The sequence below is a fragment of the Cucurbita pepo genome, chromosome LG10 (genome assembly GCF_002806865.2).
Source record: "Cucurbita pepo subsp. pepo cultivar mu-cu-16 chromosome LG10, ASM280686v2, whole genome shotgun sequence".
Lineage (NCBI taxonomy): Eukaryota > Viridiplantae > Streptophyta > Magnoliopsida > Cucurbitales > Cucurbitaceae > Cucurbita > Cucurbita pepo.
The window spans coordinates 4,280,700-4,305,602 of record NC_036647.1 but is presented as its reverse complement, the minus strand read 5'-3'; the positions used below and the strand labels follow the sequence as shown (position 1 = coordinate 4,305,602).

General features: G+C 35.4%; 6 protein-coding genes across 10 annotated transcripts in view; 3 read left to right on the top strand and 3 right to left on the bottom strand.

Annotated features, from left to right (window-relative positions):
• Positions 1-1,127, top strand: part of LOC111803301 (fumarylacetoacetase-like) — a 3,889-nt gene extending 2,762 nt beyond the window's left edge. The window contains exons 11-14 of one of the 2 annotated variants that reach the window (XM_023687638.1): positions 234-298; positions 585-681; positions 806-934; positions 1,027-1,127. In XM_023687638.1, the coding sequence (XP_023543406.1) occupies positions 234-298; positions 585-681; positions 806-934; positions 1,027-1,089 (354 nt within the window). In that variant the 3' untranslated portion in view covers positions 1,090-1,127. Of the gene's footprint in view, positions 1-233; positions 299-584; positions 723-805; positions 935-1,026 lie in introns of those variants that run through there. The other variant, XM_023687639.1, reaches the window with a different exon arrangement.
• Positions 1,128-1,189: 62 nt separating this feature from the next.
• On the bottom strand, positions 1,190-2,964 carry LOC111803302 (rho GDP-dissociation inhibitor 1-like). 2 transcript variants are annotated; one of them, XM_023687641.1, is made up of 6 exons: positions 2,717-2,964; positions 2,258-2,604; positions 2,105-2,171; positions 1,802-2,020; positions 1,584-1,708; positions 1,190-1,491 (listed from the first exon to the last, which is right to left on the bottom strand). In XM_023687641.1, exons 2-6 carry the CDS (start codon positions 2,465-2,467, stop codon positions 1,414-1,416), a joined length of 699 nt encoding a protein of 232 aa, XP_023543409.1. In that variant the 5' UTR covers positions 2,468-2,604; positions 2,717-2,964; the 3' UTR covers positions 1,190-1,413. The 2 variants fall into 2 exon arrangements, with proteins under 2 accessions (XP_023543409.1, XP_023543408.1); XM_023687640.1 differs by having other exon boundaries at positions 2,258-2,964.
• A 466-nt stretch (positions 2,965-3,430) lies between these two features.
• LOC111804448 lies at positions 3,431-5,543 on the bottom strand. Its single transcript, XM_023689255.1, has 3 exons — positions 5,200-5,543; positions 4,006-4,224; positions 3,431-3,907 (listed from the first exon to the last, which is right to left on the bottom strand). The coding sequence occupies exons 1-3, from the start codon at positions 5,389-5,391 to the stop codon at positions 3,686-3,688; spliced, it is 633 nt and encodes a 210-aa protein (XP_023545023.1). The 5' UTR covers positions 5,392-5,543; the 3' UTR covers positions 3,431-3,685.
• Positions 5,544-9,729: 4,186 nt separating this feature from the next.
• LOC111804190 (cytochrome c1-like) lies at positions 9,730-11,457 on the top strand. 2 transcript variants are annotated; one of them, XM_023688910.1, is made up of 3 exons: positions 9,730-9,856; positions 10,083-10,517; positions 11,224-11,457. In XM_023688910.1, exons 1-3 carry the CDS (start codon positions 9,842-9,844, stop codon positions 11,248-11,250), a joined length of 477 nt encoding a protein of 158 aa, XP_023544678.1. In that variant the 5' UTR covers positions 9,730-9,841; the 3' UTR covers positions 11,251-11,457. The 2 variants fall into 2 exon arrangements, with proteins under 2 accessions (XP_023544678.1, XP_023544677.1); XM_023688909.1 differs by lacking the exon at positions 11,224-11,457 and having other exon boundaries at positions 10,083-10,751.
• Positions 11,458-11,845: 388 nt separating this feature from the next.
• On the bottom strand, positions 11,846-18,929 carry LOC111803739 (E3 ubiquitin-protein ligase UPL5-like). The gene is made up of 4 exons (XM_023688269.1): positions 17,604-18,929; positions 16,762-17,537; positions 12,628-13,217; positions 11,846-12,416 (listed from the first exon to the last, which is right to left on the bottom strand). Exons 1-4 carry the CDS (start codon positions 18,722-18,724, stop codon positions 12,153-12,155), a joined length of 2,751 nt encoding a protein of 916 aa, XP_023544037.1. The 5' UTR covers positions 18,725-18,929; the 3' UTR covers positions 11,846-12,152.
• A 236-nt stretch (positions 18,930-19,165) lies between these two features.
• On the top strand, positions 19,166-21,786 carry LOC111803740 (inositol monophosphatase 1-like). 2 transcript variants are annotated; one of them, XM_023688270.1, is made up of 11 exons: positions 19,166-19,306; positions 19,447-19,502; positions 19,612-19,662; positions 19,750-19,830; positions 19,919-20,022; positions 20,106-20,190; positions 20,364-20,418; positions 20,902-20,945; positions 21,089-21,157; positions 21,251-21,408; positions 21,509-21,786. In XM_023688270.1, exons 1-11 carry the CDS (start codon positions 19,294-19,296, stop codon positions 21,600-21,602), a joined length of 810 nt encoding a protein of 269 aa, XP_023544038.1. In that variant the 5' UTR covers positions 19,166-19,293; the 3' UTR covers positions 21,603-21,786. The 2 variants fall into 2 exon arrangements, with proteins under 2 accessions (XP_023544038.1, XP_023544040.1); XM_023688272.1 differs by having other exon boundaries at positions 19,166-19,310.
• The last annotated feature ends 3,117 nt before the right edge of the window (positions 21,787-24,903 follow it).

Genomic DNA, 24,903 nt, shown 5'->3' with positions numbered 1-24,903 from the left:
TTTTCCTATATATATATATATATATATATATATATTTTTTTTTTTTTTTTTTTTTTTTTTTTTTTCTTTCTTCCTTTTACTACATTATTGCTTAGTACATCTTTTTATAAAATCCAGTATTTTGTTTTTCTCCCTTGCCATTTTATTTGTCTCATGCAAAATTTATCAGGCTCTTAGCAACAGAGTGTAGTTTCTTGCTTGACATAGTGATGAATATATCTGCCTATTGCCAGGTTCTACTTCGGCCAGTTGGCCAACAAGATACACAAGTGCTAACAAGAACTAATTCTAAGCATTTGTAAGGAGGCACTACAACTCTTTCCATGTTATATTTAAATCCTATGTGATGGCCATTCCTTTCTCTCCTTCCTAAACCGTGGATCAGTAGATCTTTCATATGCTAAAAACCAGGTGCCAGTGCCAGTCGCCTTTAACATGTTTCATGTCCAGCAGTTCATTAACTCTTTTCACATTGTAATTATCATGGATTTTTACTTTCTCAGTTGTCCACTTTCTATTAAGCAAGTTTTCTGTGGTGCTTCTCTATCTTTCCTCGATTTACTCCCTCCTCTCGCAATGTGTAGGTATTGGACGCTGCCTCAACTGTTTGCACACCATACTATCAATGGCTGCAACTTGCAGCCAGGTGATCTCCTGGGGACTGGCATCCTAAGTGGACCTGTATGACTTCTACTCAAGATTCGTTTTGCAGTTTTGTGCGGGTGTGTGTGTATGTGTGTTTTCCCCTTAAATAAAATGGTCTCAAAATTTTGAAGTCGTGTTCCTCGCTTTGATTTGGACACAGGAACAAGAATCTTTTTCCTGCTTGCTGGAGTTAACATGGAGTGGACAAAAGCCAATGGTGTTATCACATGGGATATCTCGTATGTTTCTAGAAGATGGAGATGAAATCATTATTACCGGTCAATCCAAGGTTTTTCGTTTTTTCATCATATTTGTCTTCTTACCATATTGAAATGTTAGTATATTCAATTTGAGAAATTGAAATGTTCAATTTTATTGCAGGGAAATGGATACACTGTTGGGTTCGGGACATGCGCCGGAATGATTGTTCCTTCGCCTCCTTAAGAAGCCGGATATGCTTTGCTCTTGTAATAAAATCCGTATAAGCTGTAAGCAACTGGAAAACAACCTGATGTTGTTCATCGTTAAATAAATGTGCACTTGATTGATCATGCAAACCTTTCCGTTCTTAATTGCCTTTGAGAAAAAGAGAAGAGAAAAGGGTTGAGGCCATCAGTCTCATTGCACGTACATGAAAGAATGAAGAGACAAAAGAAACAGAGTACATGAAATATTTGGACACTGAAACCAAATTTATGCGGTTCAAAAGAGACATTGATCAAATGCTGCAAAACCAATCATTAAGAGAGAGAATCAATCCTGTTGCTTTTAAGATGATTGCCAATCTTTCTTGATATCAAATGTGTACTTGATTTCCAGGTAGCACTTGTTGTCATCATCAACAAACTGCAAGCAAGCCCACACAAACAAACAAACTTCTCATCCATTTAAGGACTAAAGCAGCCATTTTTTGAGACTAAAACACCAAGTTGAATTACCTTGGTTTTGGCCGAATATGATCCTCGAGCAAAAATGCCAGATGGGGTTGTATCTTCAGGTATTTCGTGGGTGTAAGGTTCTTCCTGAGGACTGAATGTTCCCAGCATTTCTTTTGAGCTATCGACTGTTTTGTAGAGATTTTAAACACCAAAAATGGCTGAGTCTTTGATGAGAGAGATAGTAAAGAGTTGAGAAAGAAGATATCTATCTAATCTACCTTTGACACCAGTTTTCCAGACTGTGTTGGCGTATTTGAGACCTGCAACAATGTTATTGCTAACTTTGAAGGTGAAGATCAAGCTGTAACGGCTGCCTTCTTTCAATGTAAACCATGGCCCTTTTGGATTCCCACTCTCAGGAACTTGTAGAACAATGTCTGCCCTTCCTGGGCTTCTAATCGCTAGGCTAAGAATCTTCACCTCTGGTTCCAAAGTTTCTGTTTTTTTTTTTTAGCATTAGTTTACGATATGATGGTTGACTGTATGACTGAAAGCTAATAAGAAAAGGTTTACAGAATTACCTCCAACAGCTGAAATATCCACACTCCCTAGAAGCTGTTCCTTCCACCTCCTCAGGCTTTCGTCATCCTAAGAGAAACCATTTTGGAAGCATTAGAAATTGGGCATGAATAGAATTGATTCGACCCAAAAAAGGAGAATGAAAAAAATGGAACCTTATCTTTCTCAAATTGTTGTTTCAGCGTACACTGAGGACCCAACTCAATCTTCCTTCCTTCTTCATCTTCATCATCCTCTGCTGCTGCTGCACATATAAAACCCTCACTCCTTTTTCTACTTTCATCCCAACCTTCTACTTCTTCAACTCCAACTATTTTCTTTGTCTCAGGACAACCATTTCCGTCTTCATTGTTGTCAAGACCCATTTCGCTTCAATGCCCGGAGAAGTCAAAAGACCATCCACTATATGGTTTGAGGACAAAGAAGAAGGAAAAAAAACGACCCAATTGGTAGACAAAAGAAGCTAAGAAAATGAAATGGAGAAACCCACACAAGGATAAGCCTGGGAAATTAGAAAGAAACAGAAGGGATGAATGAAACGTGAAGAGAAATGGTCGTCTGGTGATGCTAAAAATAACAAATGCGAGTATGGGGAGATCGTGCAGGTCACTTACAGGTCACAGGGGATTCCAGGGTGTTTCTTTTTTAAAAGAAACCAAATTCAGCTCATCGAAGAAGAAGAAGAAGAAGATGATGATGAAATGAGTGGAACAATTTGACCTCGTCTTCCGGAGAAGATTCCTTCAAATCATTGGTTTTCATTGGAAATACAATCTTCATGTTCTTATATCTTCTGCTGTTCTTTCTGAAATTTACGAGTTGTTGACTCTTAGTTATCTCAACTCCTAAAACCTTGAAACCGATAACTCATTCCGGGCTTAGCTGGTTCTTCACCTTTTTTTTTTTCTTTTGAGAAATTCTTAGTGTGAAATTTCAATTTCATCCATTTGAACAAGTGGTGGAACATAAACCGTACCTTTAGTAAATTCCACATCGATTGGGAGGGAAATGAAACATTTTTTGTAGAAGCCTCTTCCTAATAGGAGCGTTTTAAAACTGTGAGGCTAACAACCATACGTAACGGACTGTTTTACGTAACGGACTAAAACAGACAATATCGACTAGTGGTGAGCTTGGACTGTTACAAATGTTATTAGAGTCAGACATCGAGCGATTTGTCGACAAGGATGCTAGTCCCCAAGGGAGTAGATTGTGAGATCTCACATCAGTTCAAGAGAGGAACGAACCATTCTTTCTAAGGGTGTAGAAACCTATTCGTAAGATTGACAATTAATCATTTTCTTATTTGTTGAATTGCACCAGAATCATGGCTGTTATCTGTAAACAGCTAAACTAAACATGTATGATTATATAAGAAATGAAAATTATAACAAGGTTTAAAGAGTAACTAGGTAGCTCAAACCTTTCTCTTTTGGGGTTGTTTTTTATGAAGGGAACAAACTCAAACATCCAGTTTGAAAGGATTAACTCTGAAGATTCAAAGGAATCAACATAAAAAAGAAAAACTAAATCTAGGAGCCAAACATTTTTCCATGAAGATCAAGAGTAACTGGGAAGAAAGATCAATCGTTCCTCCATTTCCTTGCAACTCTGTCTTTAGCAGAGACATGGCCCGAGACGTCTTCGTTTGAAATCTCGTGAAACTCGGCATCATTACTTGAAGGGTTCTTTCTCAAAATCTTTGAAGTAACCAAAGTCAATCCATTTCTTGTTCCTCGCAAAGCATACAGCAATGGATTGATAATAACAGCAAGCAACATTCCACCTTTCGCAACTATGAGATACTTTTATTGAAAATTTGCACCAGTGGGATGAGAGATTAGTTAGATTGCAACCAAACGATTATAGCCAGAATCTTAGATGGGTTAGGGAAAGTACTCACCATGACAATTATACCTAAAACAGCAAGACTAGTCTGTTGTGCTTCAGGCCAGAATTGGTCATCGGACCAACCGAACCACCCGCCTGATCCGAACCAACCTCCTCGTCCACCACCTCCGTCACCAGCCATCTCCTCTCTTTTCTTTATTTCATTGTTCCATTTCTCAAATTCATTTTTCTTTCCCCCAAGTGCACTTTCTAATGCCTTCCTTGCTTGTTCCTGCTATCAACAAAGAGAAGGCTAAATGAAGAATACTGTACTGCAAGTTTGTGAATGGATAGTCATTTATGATTGAAACAGATAGAAACAAGTTGGAAGTCCTCTCTCAAACAGGATTAGAACAATTCATACTTCAATTTTTCAGCAGCCAGTCATCTAGATTTGTTGGCCCTTTTATTTTTTCTCTTTGGACGAAATTTATATACAATTGGAAGGCCAACAATAGGGATTGTTAGGAATCACGAACTTCCATTGTGATACGATAGTGTCCACTTTGAGCATAAGCTCTCGTGGCTTTGCTTTTGGCTTCCTCAAAAAGGCCTCGTATCAAATACTAATGGAGATGTATTTCTTACCTATAAACCCATGATCAATCCTTAATTAACTAATGTGGGACGTCCTCCCAACAATCCTCAACCGGTATAATATAACCACAATTCTTCCCTACGTTACATAGATCATAAAACCATCAAAATCCCCCCTCCCACAACCAAAATACATCAGAAAATTTATCGGTTTCTTCATAGAAAAGCTTATCTTTATGGTCTTCTAAGTTGAAGAATTCAAGTATAAGAAGATTAGTATCCACTAAAGTTTTCTAATAAATGTACAAATAGCTAGCAATACCGAGCAAAGCTATCCAACCAGTGTTCATCACTTGATGCTTGTTAAGGAATAATGGGTATTAAATTCCTACTCCAAATCATCCCCATCTCCCATCCTACCTCTGAACTAATTACCCAAACAGTGTTCTATCTGTTTCTCAAATTTCCCCCAAAAAGTAAGCCACATAATTCAAACCCACTGCACAAAGTTCCGCCACCCATTTCTCTTTCAAAAGAAGCTAAGCCGGCAATATCAATCCCAGGAGAAAATAACTATGTTCTTGACAACGAACACAACAGAAAAAAGAACAAGCCACAAATTCTAACCAGGGCAAGGTTGAAACAAATAAATAAAAGAACAATTCAGCACCTCCCTTCGATTATCGGAGAAAAGGCAAGAGAATCTGCTGTTGCACTTGAGCTTGGACTGTAAAAGCGCCCATTCGTGCGTTGCGTTTCGAGGGCGGAGTAACGGAAGGCCGGAGCGAGTTGGGTCATCGGAAATGGAGGTCGATAGGGCGAGACTCCGAGTTGGAGGGCTTAAATTGAGAACCTGAAGCATTGTTTTCGCATCTCCCGGCCGATAAACCCCGGCCTCTGCGCTTTGAATATGATGGACAGAGTAGAGAAGCGATACGAGCGCTGGCCTTAGCCGCTGGGTTTGGGTATTTTCTTGCACTCGAGGGATAACCTTACGGTAACATATTAATGAAATATGACCCTATATCGTACTAATGTTATTTTATTGCTTATTTTATATATTTTATAATTTTTCTTATAATATAATAGAAATGTCGATTCACTTTTTATATCAATATCAAGCATATAAATTTATAAAAATATAGATGCGGATCAAAATTAATATTTAATATTAGAAAAAACTAGTTGATAATATATTTTGAATATGAATAGTTTAGATATAAATGTAAAAAAAAAAAAAACATATATAAATGTGAATTCTAATGCTTTCTTATATTATTAAAATATAACTTAATGGGCAAAGATCTAATGGGCTTTTATATGGTTGATTAGGAGTGGGCCTCATACAATATAATTGGGCTGGGCCTGCAAAGATCTAATGGCTTTTATATAGTTGATTAGAAATGGGCCTCATACAATATAGTTGGGATGGGCCCGCAAAGATATAATGGGCTTTTATATAGTTGATTAGGAATGGGCCTCATACAATATAGTTGGGCTGGGCCTTGGTACACTAAATTACGAGTAATTGTGTCATTTTCCTATAATGAAAAGTAATTTAAGAGAATATAAGGTATGTTTATGAATGATTATCGGTAAATAATATGTCAATCAATTAATCAAAATATTATAAGAAAAAAATATTTGTGTAAAAATATGTCGTATCCGATATAGTTTCTAATATTAAAAATTAATTCAAATATAATTCAATAAATGAACGTAAATTATATACTTTTTTAAATGATGATTTAATATTCTCATTAAATAATAAAAAAAATTAAAAAACATATTAAAAGTAAGATATTGATTAAGCTTTTCCATAAAGTCAGATTTAGACAAAAAGCCGTTGAGTTTTCGATAACTTACGTTGTTAAAGACTTCTCAGACAAATTAATTACACACAAAATTGTAATTAAAATAAAAATAAATAAATAAACTACGGATATAAACGTGGTGGCACGTGGCAGCAACCATATAATGATCTGTGTTTCTCTTTCCAAGTTGGACTCTCCTTTTGCCAACCTGGTCTGACGTGTTTACCTGCCGCCGATTACTATTTATCATTTTTAAATTATATGTAATAATACCTTCGTAAGTTAATTTTTATGGTAATTAATTTTAACGAAAATATTTGACACAGTAATTGTTTCGCAGTAAGTTGGAGGGGTAATTGTCCCCTAATTATTGTGTATGGGAAAAACATNAAAAAAAAAAAAAAAAAAAAAAAGGGTATATTTCTCTCATTTTCTTTATTTTATTTTAAAAAATATAAAAATTACGAATATTCAATTTTAATGAAAATAATTCATATATTATAATTTTTAATTATCTTGGGATGTAAATGTGGGGACAAACATTTTAATAAATTAAAAAAAATGGTACTACACCACATGACTTAAGGCACGACTACATTAACATAATTTGGAGAATAATTAAGGTTTTTAATTATTTATTTCCACTAGTGGGCCCCACAATCACAAAGGAGCCTCGGGAGAGTGGCCCCACGTCATCAACGCCTACGTGCAACCTAATCCCCTACATCCACTCATATTGTAATCCATCATCGGCATCTAATTTCAAAGTAGGTAATATTTCATTTTATTTATTAATTTGCAAATTTTATTAATATTATTTAAGAGTTTTTAATTTTACTTCAAATACAAGTTTGAAAGGATCTTATTAAAATCTAGAAATCTACTTTATTAAATATTTTCCAAATAAATTTATAATTTTTTCAATTAATTTGTAATTTAATAAAAAATTATTTATAATACTTAAAATTAATTATAAATAAAAAAAAACTATCATCCTTCACAAGTTTTCTTTTTCTTGTGTTTTGAAGGGAGGCACGACTTATCTCATATATCTCTTATTAAAAATATTTTAAATTAAACTCAATATAATAATATATTTAAATAATTTATTTATAAGCGAGTATCTATTTTATCCTTAAAATTTTAAATAATAATAATAAATCTATGAACTTTTGTTAGGTCTGCCACGTAATTTTGTATCTAATACCTATATAAATTTTAAATGGTGTATTTTCAAAAGTTTTTTTAATATTAAAAGTCTAAATAAATACAAGAAAGAAATTAGATAATAAACACTTGTGCTAACTTTAAAAAAGAAACAAAACGCCAGAGAAGTATGTCGTTCCATGCTAGGAATCTACACGTGGCTAAATATAATTGGAGTAATAAGCGGCAGTACGCTAGTGGGTCCCGTGGAAAAGGAGATCATACACCGTCCAGCTGTCAATCAATCTTTTCGATATTATAATAATAATAATAAAAAGGAGGCAAGGCCAATGCATGATGGCACGCATTTTCAGTTGACCACTTGCCTTAATTCCAAATTGCTAAAATGTATTGAGATCCACCCTCTAATTCCCTCTATATTATTTTACCGTCCCCAATTTTCACCTTTTTCACAATTCCACCCCATGAGTTTCTTATTTACTCAAATTGCCCTTGTTAATCCCGACCATAATTCACAATTATTTTGTAAATAGCCCCCTTTATTTTATTTTGTAATATTGATGATGTTGAGGATTATTATTGAGAGTGAGTCCCACGTTGGCTAATTTAGTACAAAATCATGAGTTTATAAGTGAAGAATACTATCTTCATTGGTACGAGACCTCTTATAAAAGCTTAAAGCAAAGTCATGAGAGCTTACGTTTAAAGTGGACAATATCATATTATTTTGAACAGATGAATATTTAATTGTTTTAGTTTAAAAAGGTAAGATATAAGTAATGATGAATTTGCATTGGATCTGATATTTAGAAGCTTAATTTGGTTTAATATTTTAAAAAAAAAACTTTGAAATTTTAAATTTTGTGTTTTCTATGGTTCTAAAAATTCCAACCCTTCAAATAAATAAATAATTAATTTAGTATTGAAAATTAATTACATAATAACTAAGAGTTCATGATTGTATTTTAATTATTTTACTTTTTATCATATTTAATACGTAAGTAAAAAAATTTAATGAATAAATTACAGCGCATCATAAATTACCGACGTGGATTATTAATAAAGGTTATATATAATATATATTTTTTTTATCTTCTTTTGGTTTTGTTAAGTTGAGGAGATTAGTAAGATATGACGTGGCAAATTAAATGGTGGGTTTGTGGAGGTGGGACCGGGGTCACGAGCGTCCAACCTGGAAAGCAATTGAGAGGGGCCCACCCAAAAGCAAAGGGCGGTTACGACCCTAAAAGGCGAAATCGCAAGGGACTGAATTCATGAAACCCAAATGGTGCCACGCCAGCAAGGTTCAGTGTCATGGGGTCCATCTCTGATGTTCATTCAACGGTCAAGATCGTATTTGGTGGGCCCGGGGCCCACGTAAGCCACCGGCCTACCCTCCCCTTTCCTATTTTTTGCCTCGTCAGCGACCACATCAATCACACACATCCATTATTTATTTCCTTTTCTATTCATCAACCTAATTAAATATCATTTATTATTTCAATATTTTCTCTTCAAAACAAACCCCAACTTGCATGCTATGAGAAAATAGTAAAAAAAATTAAAAAAATATATATATATTATCTACTAAGATATTAAATATTGAANAATATATATATATTATCTACTAAGATATTAAATACCAAGAACTTACCATTGTCAAATATTATCCTCTTTAGGTTTTTATTCCCCTAAAGTTTAAAAATATGTGTGTTAGGGAGAGATTTCCCTTCCATTGAGCAATGCTTCGTTCCCATATCCAACTAATGTGGAATCTCACCATTCACACCCCTTGTGAACCCAATGTACTCGCTAGCACACTATTCGGTGCTTGACTCTATTGAGGGTGTAGAAACCTTTCTCTAACATAAGCGTTTTAAGACGTTGAAAGGATAATATCTACCAGCAGTGGGTTTGAACGGTTACAAAAGCATGTTAGATAAATACTGGGTATGGTTCGGGCACATACATTTTAGATAAATACTTAGCATGTGAGATACTTATATATTACTAAATGTGTATTATTGAGTGTTTTGAAAGGAAAATAAGGAGAGGTAGACAAAATTAATGTGATTCCAAAGAATGTCAGGTAAATGAGGTGGCAAAATTAGTAAGGATTATTTGGAGTCCTCATGGCTATTTTCCTCTTTTCCCCAACCTCATTATATTTTATTGTAATTCACCATTTTTCATACACCTATATAAACCCTCTCTCTGCTGCTTCTTTCCATCAGCTTGCTCTCTTGCCTCTCTCTGTCTCTCAGTATTTTAGTTTCTTCTAAGCTTAATTCTCTTCTTCACTTCCCTATTGCTTCTTCTTCCCTTTACCAAATGGCCACCATTGAGGTAATTTCAAGCTTTTATAGCTTTCTTTCATGGCTTTAAGATCTTTTTTCTTGTTTTTCTTTTGATATTCTAACAATGGCTGTATGAGTGTGATCATGTTGTTACTGATTTAATGATCTGTGGGTATTGGATCACATTCTCATATGAATATGATCATTGAAGGCTGTTTTAACATATTGTGTTTGAATGGCAATCCATAATGAATTGTGCGATCTGGGTGTGGCAGGTTGAATCAGCCCCCGTTGTATTGGCAGAGCCTGAGGCAGCTCCAGTGGTCCAAGCTGAGGAGAAAGTTGTAGAGGAGCCGGTGAGTGAAGCAGCCCCTGCAGAAGAGCCAAAGGAGGAGGAAGCTGCCTCTGAAGCTGTTGAGACAGAGGAACCAGCACCGGTCGCAGCCGAACCCGAGGTCGAAACCAAGGAAGTTGTGGTAGAGGAGGCAGCCGAGGCAGTGGAGGCAGAGCCTGCAGCTCCTGCTGCTGCTGCTTCCGAGCCCGAAGCACCGGCCGGGGCGGAAGAGAAGAAGGAAGAGACCAAAGAGGAAACAGAAGAGCCAGTGGTAGAGAAAAAAGAAGAAGAAGAAGAACCTCAGGAAGTGAAGGCTGAGGACACTGTTGAAGAGAGCTCAGAAGCAGCAGCAGCAGCAGCACCAGCTCCAGCTGAGGAAGAGAAGCCAAAGGAAGAGGAATAAGGAGACAAGGCAATGGAGAAAGGTGGGCTTAAAAGTTAGTTTTATTTGGTGTCACAGTGTTTGTTTTATGAATTAAAACACAGAGTTGGAATTTAAGGTTGCAAATATGGGATATGAAGCTCAGTCCCAGTAGAGTCGTTTCATTTGATAGTCTGTGTGGTTGGGATATGTTGTTCTCTAGCTTTGAATAAAATCATATTTAAATCTTTTTTGGTGTTCTAAACTATCCTTCCCTCACAACATAACATAGTTTCCTTTGTTTCTTTTCTCTTTTATTCAACAACCAATCTAAATACACTTCAAATTGGTCAAACATTCATTCAACTCAACATATATAAATTAAATCAATGCTTACTAAACTAAATATTGGAAGATTTCTATTAAGGGACGGTTTCCTAGACATAAACCTAAAATTCCAACCCTAAATTAAATGAACAAAAGGACCAAACTTTTATCAAATTTCTCTATGTCATGAGATCCCACATTGGTTAGAGAGGGGAACGAAACATTTCTTATAAGGGTGTGAAAACTAAGGGTGTGAAAACTTTTCTCTAGTAGACATGTTTTAAAATCGTGAAAGTTGAAGACGATATGTAACCGGTCAAAGCAAACAATAGGGCATTTATAAACATGTACACAGCCTCAACCCAAAGAGTCAGTGGAGNCAGCTCCAGCTGAGGAAGAGAAGCCAAAGGAAGAGGAATAAGGAGACAAGGCAATGGAGAAAGGTGGGCTTAAAAGTTAGTTTTATTTGGTGTCACAGTGTTTGTTTTATGAATTAAAACACAGAGTTGGAATTTAAGGTTGCAAATATGGGATATGAAGCTCAGTCCCAGTAGAGTCGTTTCATTTGATAGTCTGTGTGGTTGGGATATGTTGTTCTCTAGCTTTGAATAAAATCATATTTAAATCTTTTTTGGTGTTCTAAACTATCCTTCCCTCACAACATAACATAGTTTCCTTTGTTTCTTTCCTCTTTTATTCAACAACCAATCTAAATACACTTCAAATTGGTCAAACATTCATTCAACTCAACATATATAAATTAAATCAATGCTTACTAAACTAAATATTGGAAGATTTCTATTAAGGGACGGGTTTCTTAGACATAAACCTAAAATTCCAACCCTAAATTAAATGAACAAAAGGACCAAACTTTTATCAAATTTCTCTATGTCATGAGATCCCACATTGGTTAGAGAGGGGAACGAAACATTTCTTATAAGGGTGTGAAAACTAAGGGTGTGAAAACTTTTCTCTAGTAGACATGTTTTAAAATCGTGAAAGTTGAAGACGATATGTAACCGGTCAAAGCAAACAATAGGGCATTTATAAACATGTACACAGCCTCAACCCAAAGAGTCAGTGGAGAGAACATTTTCCTTTTTGGTAACATAGTTTTGGACATGACAAAAGCAGAAATGACACTTTATTAACAGGACGATTAAGACATCGAACAGTTAAAACGGAGTTAGATTCACAGAACACAAGTATGACATTTGTATCTATGGATTCTGTACAAGGCAAGAACAAAAATATGTGCAGACAACAGTATACCATAAATGTACTGGGACTGGAAGTCTGGAACACGAGCAAGCAAAAGGGGGGTTACCATGTACCAAAGCTACATCCAATGTGCTCTTGAGTGATAATTTCGAGGCGTCTTTTCATGATCAACTCGGAGGGATAAGGAGGGAAACACAACCGGAAAAAGCATGTATGAGAAGAGGGAAGATGATCGTATGGCGATGAAGACTTGTAAATGTACAGCTTTGAAGCCAAGCCATTGAAACCCTGGATTGGAAGGTATTTCACTGAGGTCCAGAAGAACAGAAGATTAACCCTCTGCTCCGGTGTCATTGCAGACACAATCTGCCATGAAAAGTAGGGAACTCATCATTAATAATCCATCGAAGTTTCATTTACTAGCTGCATATACATGCAAGATAATACATTAATGCAAAAGCGTAAAAGGAATGTGATATGCAAACCAATTGTGAAGTTGTGAAAAGGAACAGCAGGCAAACCGTGCAAAACACTGAAGATAAAGCTGCTACTAGAAACTAATTCTAGAAATGCATACCTTCCAGAACCAGGATATCTGAGGATCAGTTTCTTTGTAGCCACTGTATTCAGTGTGCGCCTTCCAATCTTCAACAGAGATTTGACTTTCACTCCCATATAGCATCCAATCAAGATCTTCAAGCTCTAGGCTTTGGAAAAAGCATTTGTGTGATCGTTTATCAGCAAGTACATCAGTAAAACCATTTGCAAAATATGATATCTGCTTAGAGACAGATTTCATGAAGCGGTTCTCTACGAGAAGCTGAACATATTCCTTACGATTCTTACTATTGACAACCATGTCTTTGCCTCCAGGACAAAGATCCACAACTTCTCTTGTCCCTAGCTCCTCGAAATCACTAGCAAATGTAAGTCCTAAAACATCTGAATCAACAAGCTCAGCGTCCATATCAAGAATCTGCTTACAGCTACCGTACAGGTATGGATCAGCATCTCGTATATCTTCCAAGGAGATACACATTCCAGCCAATTGCAAGAAAAAAACACGATCAAAGACAACACCTACTTGCACATTATGCATCAAAGCTAGTGCAATAACTCGGCCAGAAAAACTGAAATAACTGAGATGCATAGGGTCCACCTTTGAAACTGCAACATATAATCATACATGTAAAGATATGAATAATTTGCGACTACCGTTTGCATCACACACAATTTATAAACAGCACCATAACTGAGTAAGGAACACTGCACTTGAGGATCTTAAAATCTCAGATGAGAATATGAATGCTAGTTCCCACATACATCAGCCTTAAAAATTACTTCCCACATACTTTATATTGCTGCATTAAAAGAGTTGCTCTTAATTCTTATCGAGTTTAGATTAGTAATTAACCAAAAATAGCTTTAAACTTCATATTCTTCAATTCTACTGGTAAATTACAAACTTCATTATCACAGGGAACAACAGATACTATCCAAGAACAGAGCAGTTAAGTGGACAAGAGGCACTATCCAATAACAAAGCAGTTAAGTGGGGGTGGTAGAGCAGATCTTGAATCTGTCGATTTCTTTTTTTGGTAAAGAACCGAGCTTTCATTGAGAAAAAAATGAAATAATACAGGCACACAAAAAAATCAAGCCCACAAAAAAGTCCAACCAATGGAAGGAGCTCCAACCTAAAAAATAATTACAAAAACTTTCATGGACAACACCTACAGAGAAACATTTTTTTTTAATAAGAGACAACTTCATTGATGTTTGATATTTACAGAAGGAATGTTATCCATGTTGTTTAAAAAAAAAAAAGGAAAATGAGGGATTTATGAGTATAGGAAGGTAATCGGTATTGGAGAATTTACACCAAGATATAGCGGGGTAATCAGTATTATTGAAGAGTTTTGTATAAGCAAGGATCGAGAGGTATGTTTCTGACATTTATGGCAGTTTTTTTTAGTAGTAAGCAAGGGTTGTGTGAGTCAGATAAGGCGATTGTGGTCTTCCTTTCTATTATGAGGTTGATTAAAATTTGGATGTTGGTCGGGTTTTTGGTGGGCGACGGAAGGTAGTTTCAATGAGGTTGAAGGTTGAAGAAACTTGTCCAACCTTTTCGTTCTTCGCCCACTGGAATAAAGAGCTCATTAAGAATACCATTTCCATGAAGCAGAGAGATTTCAGCAACAATACCCTTTTTGTTGGTGAGATTTTCTATCCAAATGGTCTGTTCTAGAAAATATTTCTCCTTGAAGAACTTTTGGCTCAATCGAGCTGATAGTAGTACATGATATGATGTTTTTAGCCATTGAAAAAAAGAACATTTCAATGACAAGGGGTCAAACATCACTAGGATTTGTCTACAACCCTCTAAAAGTTCTATTATTTCTCTAACCCCACAAACCCCATAACAAAGCACAAACTCCCCCTATTGCAAAAATCTCCGCCCCCTCAAAAAGGTGGATAAAGAAGAAACTTCTCAATCATCTCCCCAAGGTCTTTGTGTTTGGCAAGCTAAATGTTGAACACATCGAAAAAGAGACTCCATACCATCCAAGTATAGTCGCAACTACACAATGAACAAGATCTTCCTCTGCCTTCTGACAAAGAATGCAATAAACAGGCCCAGCCAAAAAGGCATCTTTCTTGAAAGCCAATCTAAGGTATTACCCTTCCGTGGATGACCTCCAAACAAAGAACTAAACCTTGGAATTTTCACCTTCCACATAACCAAAAAAATGGACTCACCAATTAAACCTTAACAAAGAAGGGTTCAACAAATGCTAAAAGAACGAATAGGAAGAAAAAACACCAATGGGGTTATGACATCAAGAGTGAATATCCCTCTCCATGGCCTAAGCTCAAACTCTCCAATGATCAGATAACAAACAAAGGAACCAAACAACAAAGAGTTAAAGCTCCATGAAGGAATAAAATATTAGACACAAAACAACTTTTTACAGAGAACATATGATATAAATGGGAAAACGTAGAGCAAAAGGATCTATCCCACAACCACTTATCCTCCCACAAGTACATTCCTTCTCATTACCCACATAACATTGAATCATATCCAAAAAGGAAGGAAGCATATAAGAAATGTCTTTCTAAGAACTTCTTTAAGTGCCTTTAATCCCACCCATTACTCATTCGAACAAATGAGGACCGTTGTTACTCACAATAATCCTATGCCAAAGAATATTATACTCATCAAGGAAATGCCAGAGCCATTTGGTCAGCAACGGTTTGTTGCAAGTCAGGTTTCCCACAACCTAACAATTCATCATTTGTGTGCTTCTCCCCTTTTAACCTCCTTCCCATAAAATATCCGACATAAGTTTCTCGACGGTGTTACAGATAGAACAAGGGCTCTAAAGAGAGAAAAAAATATATATATAGGGAGAGATACCACTCACCGAATGAATGAGAATCAGTCTACTACTGTACGAAAAGAAGCTCCTTTTCCAAGTGGCAGATCTCTTTTTCACCTCCTACACAGAATCTAAAAAATGAATAGTTTTCACTCATAGAGNGAAGCTCCTTTTCCAAGTGGCAGATCTCTTTTTCACCTCCTAAACAGAATCTAAAAAATGAATAGTTTTCACTCATAGGGTTTCACATCTTTCACTCTTTGCACAGTCAAACCTTTCAACCAATTTGATCTTTTGAAACCTTTCATTAGAAGGAGTTAGATAATTTACTTGCCTTTGGCAGTATCTTTGATCTTTTGGAATGAAATCATCCTATCTCTTCTCCAAAAAAAAAAAAACCTTTCAACCAAGTTAATAAGTAATCACTATACCTAAGATCCTACAACTTTCCCACATAAACTATTTAGTATGAGATTTACTAACTTGAATCTAAAAGGGGGGATTCATGAGTTACATGAGGCAAAATTTCAGTCGTTTAGTTTTTGTAATTTATGCCCTTTCCATCATGTGAACAGTGCCTGAGAATCTGATTTCAGATCTCACAGCCACCAAAACTAATAAAATCTGTCCCTAAATCATTGTTTTGCCTCACTTCGCCTACCAACTCATCTTCCTCCAAAATTATCTTGCGATTAAATGTTGCCATAGATGCAGTGACAGAAAGGCTAAAAGCAAGCTGAGTGCAATCAAATACTCTCTTCAATTAAATTTTTTTTAAAAGCAGTGAATGACATTAGAACTTGCTCGTGCACACAATTGATGAGGAATATACTTAATGATCNTCCTCCAAAATTATCTTGCGATTAAATGTTGCCATAGATGCAGTGACAGAAAGGCTAAAAGCAAGCTGAGTGCAATCAAATACTCTCTTCAATTAAATTTTTTTTAAAAGCAGTGAATGACATTAGNCTTAATGATCCATCATGGAAAACTTTAATAATTTTCTTTATTTACCAAATGAACGATTAACCTACAGAGTCCACTGGTATGGTTGAAAGTATCAGTTTAATAAGCACTTGGTCTACCAGCCCTACCTAGCAAAATCAACTAAATAGCAACACTTCTATTTATTCATGCAAAATGAAATCCAAAAGCAACCTGCGTGGGAGGTTCCCCACTTGGTGTATGGGTAAGAAGTACTGTAACTTTATTAAAAGTGAAAAACATTTAGGCAACTTCTGTATTCATAATCATGGTTACTTGTTTACATTCAGAAGAACAAGTATCAAATAAAAACTACTATCAAAGGAACACGTCAGTAAGCTCACCAGGGTTGGGAAAGAACCTTCTTCGATCATTAGGACATGCAACAAAAAGGGCATTTTGTGGGTTAAAAATAGCCTTGCAGACCAGCAAAAACCACTCTCGCAAGACACCAGGGCCCGTAGCCTCCTCATTTTTGAATAGCACGAATAGTCCATGGCGTAGAGCCTCAACACTCGCATTTGTGATGTACTCAAAAGATTCTTCCAATAATTGGGACCTATCAATCAGCATTTCCTGCAGTTCCTCATAATCCTCTGTTGGCTCAGGAAACATAAGCATTGACAGATGTCTTCTAGATTCAGAATTTATTACATCCTTGTGGCAAAGAATCCACGAATAATCATCAGCTCGCTTTGCAAATCTAATAATGAGCTCACAAATAGAAGATTTCCTTGGCCTCATGATTGCCCAAAATTCTTCTTTAAGACCCTGGAAAAGAAGGGAGATGTCATTCAATTCTTTTAGAATTGGAAGATACTGAGACCATCCTATGTAAGGGATTACACAGTTCCCCTTTCCTTTATCGGTCAAGAAAGCTTCCATTCCTTGAAGACATATATCCATCTGTTTCAACAAACTAAGATATATATTATGAAGAAATTCACCCTCTTCTCCATAAGAAGAATCCCTAAAGCCTCCCCTATCCAGTGGCACATTCTTGGAGCCATGAAAACTCAATTTCTCTGGAATTGCATTGCGTAAAGGAAGTAAAAATGCTGTAAAATCACTAATATCAGTCACAGAAGGCCCTGCACTTGTGGGAGACCGTATGCTTGAGGATAATTCGATGGACAATTTATTGGCTANAGAAGGCCCTGCACTTGTGGGAGACCGTATGCTTGAGGATAAGTCGATGGACAATTTATTGGCCAGTTCATTAACAAACGGAAAAAGCTCGGGCGTTTTGATGGGTCCCCAAACACTTTCTAAGCATCTCATCCCGCGACTATTGCCATCAGTTTCCAACAATGAGCCCAGTGTACTGCGGCATAAAACATATAAACTGTCCTCCGGAGTATCTCTCCTAAGCAAATTACAAAATTCTAATACTATAATCGCACAGCACTTTTTTAACGATTTGGGAACTGAATGACAAAGCAAATCCATAAAATGCTTAATCAAATTATCAGCACAATCTGTATTTCCTTTAATCGGAGACAAATAAAGCATCACTAGCGCTGCTGGGGCAGAAAGGGACAAGAAAACCTGGAGTTGCTTCATTGCCGGATCTAAGTCCGTTTGCGTAGCCAAACTTAAGAAATCGGTCATCAAGGTAGTGAGAATTTCCGAAGCAGAAAACACAACCTCCCCCCTATAAAGTCGTAGAACCAATGAAACCATGTCGTCAACAATCTGCCAAGCTTTCGGATGCTCCGTGCTCCTCATGCGACCAACTAATTGCAGCTCGGCATTGTTCTGTATCGAACACTCGCGTAGTGACTGTTCGTGCTGGAGTTGCCTTCCCCTATATATCAACCTCTGCTCAAAAACTGGTATGCGCGTAATAGATTGTATCCGCTCATGAAGCGACATCACTGTATCGTTAGTATTGGCGAGCATTACCATAGTATTCCCGACGGACATCGTTCTGACAAAAAATTGCAACTCGTGCGGAGAGAGAATGGGCTTTAGTGAGGTTTCTGCCGCCATAGAGGTCGAGGAATCATCAAAACCCCGATACTCAAAGTCGGAGCTAGTTCCTTCACCCAACCGTCCATCAAAAGAGGAGTCGATCGCACTCGTTTCGTCTTTCTTCATTCTGATAGAAATTAAGTCAAACAACGGAGCGTCCTCGTCCTCGTCGTCAAGACTGGCAGCATAGTCATCTAACTTGCGCTTGGACGAGACGCAAGGATGACGGTGACCCTGAGAGTTGTGGCGATTAAGCAGGCAGTGTTCGGCGTCGGCAGTACCGCTGTTGATGTGGACCCGTTCGACGGTGGCAGGAAATTCGGCGATAGACATTGAAGGTGGGCCACCACCACCAAGTAAAACAGAAGGCCGATCAACGTGAAAAGCCGGAGCACATAAATAGATAGAAGGCAGGTACGGCGGGCGGCGATCGGCGATCGGCGAAGGTCGGAGAGAACGTGAAGAATGAAAGGGGAAGAAAATTGAAGTAGTTCACGTCGGAGTCGTCATCACCAACCACTGCGAAATTTCTGCAAATGGTAATAACACTTTCCTATTTAGAAGCCGATAATGCTCTGGTGCATCAGTTACACCGTAACTTCACTGTATCGAACATGGTTTATACAGCTGTACGGCCCTGATCTCTCCACTTTGCAGTTCAAGTTCATCCCCATAGAAATCCGACCGTCCGGATTTCAAGTTCCTTTTTAAATCAAAATTAAAATAGTAGTAATTAACATGTTTTTATTTTTTATTTTTTATTTTTTATTGAAGCCATAAATAAATGAGTGTGCTTAGGGTCTAAGCTACTTGGGCAACATGGATCAGACGAACGGATGACAAGATTCTACTCTTCTGATACCATTTTTCAACTCCCTCCTTCCCTATTCCAGTAACCAACAATGTCTGATCATGGTGGGTAGGCTAATGAATCCCTCATTTCTCGTCTTGATTTCGCCTCGCAACTTCTCAATTTTTCCATTTCATTTCTATATTATGAACCCTAATCTTCCCATTCTAATCATATCTGCAAACAAAAAATCGTCTGATTTTAGATTCGCTTCAAGAGTTCCTTGCCGCTGCTGTCGATGCTGCCAAGAAAGCCGGTCAGGTCAGTCTTTGTTCTTGCTTACGATCGTGTACTCGTTTCGCTTTCCAAATCAATTTTTACTGTTGATTTTGGTTTTTCTCCGATTTTAATTTTATTTCGTTTCTTGTAGTTGATTCGTGAGAAATTCTACTTAACCAAACATGTCGTACACAAAGGAGAGGTACCGCTTTGTTGTCGTCATTATCAGTGTCGAATTTGAATCCGTTTTTTGTTTATGGATTCTACTATGTTTTGTCTTGGAATACAGGTGGATTTGGTCACTGAAACTGACAAAGCTTGTGAAGATCTTGTATTTGGTCATCTCAAGCAGCGTTTTCCATCGCACAAGGTAGAGTTTTAGTCAGTTTCTTCATGGGAAAGCCCTGTAATCTTGACTGGACTGTGACCTTATTTGGTTCAATCGTTCATTGTTTTAGTTTATTGGTGAAGAAACTACAGCTGCTAATGGTGCTGTAGAGCTGACTGATGAGCCCACATGGATAGTAGATCCCATCGATGGAACTACTAACTTTGTTCACGGGTGCTAATTTATCTATGCTCTGTGGTTATCCAATCTTATTTCTTGTTTATAAAAATCTCGTTAACTTTCTAAAAAATTGTCAGGTTTCCCTTTGTTTGTGTCTCAATTGGTTTAACTATTGGCAAAGTTCCAACAGTTGGTGTTGTATTCAATCCAATCATTGATGAGGTGAGGAAATGTGTGACTGTTAGAACAGTATAGTTTGGATTCTGCTTTATAATGTCTGAAACTTTACACTTATTTTGATTTGATCTTTGTACTTCTAATATTGGCTATCTTATCAGCTTTTATTGGCCAAAGTCATTTATAGTTCTATTCAATCGTGTCTGTATCATGTGTAGCTTTTTACTGGCATTCGTGGACAAGGGGCGTATCTCAATGGGAAAGCCATTAAAGGTGAGTTCATGTGATCTTTTAAGTTCTACCTTTCAAGCAAAAACTCTAGGCATGGTTTGTAGTAGCCCAATTCACCGTTTGTAGATATTGTCTTCCTTGGGTTTTCCCTCTCGGACTTCCCCTCAAGGTTTTTAAAACGTGTCTGTTAGGTCAAGGTTTTCACACCTTTATAAAGAATGTTTCGTTTTCCTCCCCAACTATTGTGAGATCCCACATTGATTGGAGAGAGGAACGAGTGCGAGCGAAAATGCTGGGCCCCGAAGGGGGTGGATTGTGAGATCCCACATCGGTTGGGGAGGAGAGCAAAACATTCTTTATAAGGGTGTGGAAACCTCTCCTTAGCAAATGCGTTCTAAAAACGTAGAGGGGAAGCTTGAAAGAGAAAGCCCAAGATGGCAATAATATCTGCTAGGGCTTGGGCTGTTACATGGTTAGTTTTGTCACATCGCATCAAATTCTTAAATGAATTTCTACATACTGCAGTATCCTCCCAAGATGAACTAATGAAATCTCTTCTGGCAATTGAGGTAAAAGTCAGCATTCAAATCAAGATCTTATGGCACACTTCAAATTAAAGAGTGAAAACAGGGTTAAATCATGTATGGTTTTTAATAAACAAATTTGAATAACACGAAAAACCAATCGTAACTGTTGAATGCTGGATGAACAGATTGCAGCGACACGTGACAAATCGTATATAGATGCTACTACTGGCAGAATCAATAAGCTTCTCTTTAAGGTGCATTTTTAAGCTCATTTGAAAGTTGACATCTTAGTTCAATCAAAATGGCTTTGGTTTATTATCATCAGTCTCTATCTATTATGCTTGCAGGCGAGATCTCTTAGGATAAGTGGATCATGTGCATTAAGTCTCTGCGACATTGCGTGTGGAAGAATGGATCTATTTTATATAAATGGCTATGGAGGTCCTTGGGACGTGGCTGCTGGCGCCGTGATCGTCATGGAAGCTGGAGGATTGGTCTATGACCCGTAAGTAATCACACGGAATTTCTTTTCATGCTATCATTTGCTTTCTTCAGAGCTGAAAAGCTTGTTTGTTTGTTTGTTTGTTTTGGGGTTCTTGCTTCAGATCTGGTACAGAATTTGATATCACAGCAACGAGAGTTGCTTCCTCTAATCCACTTCTGAAGGAGGCATTTGTTGAAGCTTTGGCACATCCTTGACGAGAGTGTATCTTCAAGCTTATAGTCGAATCCGTGCAGAGTGGAAATGGGCTCGAGGTAAACAAGAGCCCAAGAGCCCAGTGGGCTTGAATTAATGGGCTGATGTTAATCCAAGTCCATTAGAACGGAAGAGAAGGAATTGTAGGGGCTAGGAAGTGGGCTTGAATAAATAATTTTTTTTTTCAAAATTCAAAAACATTATCAAAACGTTCATGGGTATTTTATTTAATTTAAGATTTTGTTTCAATATGGAGGTTAATTAAAAATATATATTAAAAATATTAAATTATATTCCTCCACATAAATGTATGATGGATATTAAATAATTCTGGCTAATTGTAGGGGTCTAGGTAGAGGTATGTGAGTTGGAGGTGGGCCCAAAAGCCAACCAAAAAGGATTATTATGGCTTTTTTTTCAAAGAAAATATGTAGCAATTCCTTAGACCATTTATTGAACTATATCTCCAAATAAAAATACCAGTCTTTTTTTTTTTTTTAATTAAGATAAAATATATCATTTTTTAATTTGAATTAAATTTAAAATTTTATTACAGTAATATGAAAAAGTGGGTGAGAGATTAAAGTTGATGGGAATAATGAAAATGAATGTTGAAGAAAAAATATGAAAAATTAAATGAGAAAAAAAAAAGTGAGGTTGACTTTTTTGGAAAAATAATTAAATGATGGTAGAAAGGAGGGTTCAACAACTCAGTATTAAATGAGAAAGCGAAAATTATTATTTTATGGGAATAAAAATAATTAGGTCCAAGAAGAAGAAAAGGCAGAGCCCAGAATTACTTACCCACTTCACCGACTACTTTACCATTAAAATTAATTTTAAAAAGAAAAAAAAAAAAACTCTTTAATTTTATATCCTTTTAAATTTTAAAAACTTAAAAATACCTTTACTTACTATTTTATTTAAAAAATATTATAAACTTTCAAAATCTTATTTTAAAAAAACTTAAAAGATTATTTAAATTTTTTTTAAGTACAAAAATACTTCTACAACTACCCGAGAATCACCGTTTTCTTCCTTCTTTCTTTCTGGAATGCACATGTCACCTGAGAGATTAACCAAGACAATTAACCTCTTTTTACCTTTTCCAACCTCACTTACCTCGGCATTTTGTACACGGTTCTAGTTCAGGGGAGGCTCTGATCTCTTCCCCATTTAAAAAATAGACATAAATTTTTAAAAATAATATCAATACCCTTCCACTTTTAAAAATAAAATTAAAAATATGGCTTACTTCCTATAGATTTTAATTTCCAATAGATAGATTTTTTCCTGAAAAAAAAAATCATGGGATAAAGTTTATTTTCCCATTTGTCTTTTATTTAATTTTTAATAAAGAGAGTTGCTTTTCCTTTTGAAATTGCCTTTTTCTTTTGTCCTTTATTATTTATCTCAATTTAGTCAAAAAGGAATAAAAATATAATTTTTTTTGGCTCAATAATAATAATAACCTAGTTGATATTTAAAACACATTAAAATTACATGCACACAATTATTGTAAAAAAAATGAGGCTATAATTTAGAGAAATTTACCAAACCCATCAATTACTTCTAGAAGTAAATGGACCAAAGTTCGAAACAAACCCAGGACTTCTGGAAGCATCATTTAATTTGAATATATTTGATGGTTTGCCTAACCAACCAGTCCAACACTATGGTCAATTGAAGAGTTACAAAGTAAAGAAACAAAATAATTTAACATTTTAAGCAAACCCCTAAAATATTGTCACGTATGCACATGGTTGCTTATTATATATATATATATATATATATAGATATATATATATATGCCCAAATTCATGTCTAATCATTGTGAGCAGTGGACTCCAAAACTTAGTATTTTAGATTTTTCACTAAACTTTATATTAAAAAAATGCGTCTTTTTATAAATGAAATCACCAAACTTTATGGGTCTCATAATTGAATCCGTGTGGTGTAAATTCAAATTTCATCATCAACCCTTTTTACCTAAACTCTCACACTACCTTACTTCCTCATAGCTTCTTTTTTTTTTAGTGCTGAAAGAGTGGGTTCATATTAACTTTATCCGCTGAATTAATAAAAATTATTTGATTCCTTTAGAAAAATATATTTAAATTTTTAAAATTAAATACCTTTAAACTTAAAAATAAATCTTTTAAATACTTTTCCACTCGTTTTAAATAGAAATTGTTAATATTTTGGATTTTGTTTAAAAAAATAAAATAAAAATATTACTGAATTTTCCTTGATAAAATATCCTTTAAAAAAATTAAAACTTGAAAGATACCTTTAAACTTCTTCTTTTTAAATATATATATTACAGTTATTTGATGTTTCAAAAATATTTATGAATTTTAAAAAATAACATAAAAAAATTTGAAGATAACCTGATATATGATAATAAAAATTTAATTTTTTTTTATAAAAGTAAAAGCTATTAATATTAATTTTAAAATTATGGTTATTTTCTTTAAGACAGTGATATTTTTATTTTTTTTAGTCATGAGTTATTAATAAAACTTTTTTAAAGTGAAAAAATATTTTTATTTTTTAAACCAAATACTATGAGTTTCCATCTAAAACTAGAAGGTATATTTTAGACCAAATATAAAATTTAGATCAAAATCAAATACTTCCAATTAAAATTGATTAAAAAAAAAAAATTTGTTTGGAACAAGTTTTTTCTAAAAAAAAAATGTTTAATTAGTCAGCATACTAATATCACTTTAAGATAAATACGGATGAACTTGCGAGACCTCGCATATAATAACTCATTATTTTCTGATTAAATTTATAAACACTATTTCAATTTATTTGTATTTATTATTACTCGTTTAAAAAAATAAATTCTATAATTAAAAAAAAAAAAAGACGTCTTAAAAATTGTAAATTTGTTTGTATGAATAGAAGAAAGAACCACAGAATTCCATGCGTTATTCTTCTTATTTTTTAAAAAATATACATTTTAATTATATATAAAAAAAAGTTATAAATATTTATATTTACATACATGATTCAAAAATGGGAGCAAACAAAATCTGAATCCACGTTGATTAATTAGAAAAGTGTCCTAATCACCGTACAATTAGAGTGATTGACAGCTAAGCATGTTGACCAAAACCCCACCAAATAATACAATTAAATCACTTAATTACAATTAATTAATCTCATAATATTTTTTGTTCATAAATTTACATTTAATGTCCCCATTCATTATATCATATCACCCTGTAAGCGTCCCTGTTAAGAAACCCATATTACCAACCATTTTTTTCCAAATAAATTATATTTATTAATTAA

Coding starts and splice junctions, on each gene's coding strand:
- LOC111803302 (XM_023687640.1), bottom strand. CDS start 2,467: ATGGGTCTTGACAACAATGAAGACGGAAATGGTTGTCCTGAGACAAAG. Junction 2,021..2,104: donor GGATATTTCAGCTGTTGGAG/GTAATTCTGTAA, acceptor AAAAAAAAACAG/AAACTTTGGAACCAGAGGTG. Junction 1,492..1,583: donor CATATTCGGCCAAAACCAAG/GTAATTCAACTT, acceptor GCTTGCTTGCAG/TTTGTTGATGATGACAACAA.
- LOC111804448 (XM_023689255.1), bottom strand. CDS start 5,391: ATGCTTCAGGTTCTCAATTTAAGCCCTCCAACTCGGAGTCTCGCCCTA. Junction 4,225..5,199: donor TCTCCGATAATCGAAGGGAG/GTGCTGAATTGT, acceptor TGTTGATAGCAG/GAACAAGCAAGGAAGGCATT. Junction 3,908..4,005: donor TTTTAGGTATAATTGTCATG/GTGAGTACTTTC, acceptor TTTCAATAAAAG/TATCTCATAGTTGCGAAAGG.
- LOC111803740 (XM_023688270.1), top strand. Junction 19,503..19,611: donor CTGCCAAGAAAGCCGGTCAG/GTCAGTCTTTGT, acceptor CGTTTCTTGTAG/TTGATTCGTGAGAAATTCTA. Junction 20,946..21,088: donor AATCTCTTCTGGCAATTGAG/GTAAAAGTCAGC, acceptor CTGGATGAACAG/ATTGCAGCGACACGTGACAA.
- LOC111804190 (XM_023688910.1), top strand. Junction 10,518..11,223: donor CAGCACCAGCTCCAGCTGAG/GAAGAGAAGCCA, acceptor GCTCCAGCTGAG/GAAGAGAAGCCAAAGGAAGA.
- LOC111803739 (XM_023688269.1), bottom strand. CDS start 18,724: ATGTCTATCGCCGAATTTCCTGCCACCGTCGAACGGGTCCACATCAAC. Junction 17,538..17,603: donor AAATTGTCCATCGACTTATC/CTCAAGCATACG, acceptor CATCGAATTATC/CTCAAGCATACGGTCTCCCA. Junction 13,218..16,761: donor AAGGTTCTTTCCCAACCCTG/GTGAGCTTACTG, acceptor TATATGTTGCAG/TTTCAAAGGTGGACCCTATG.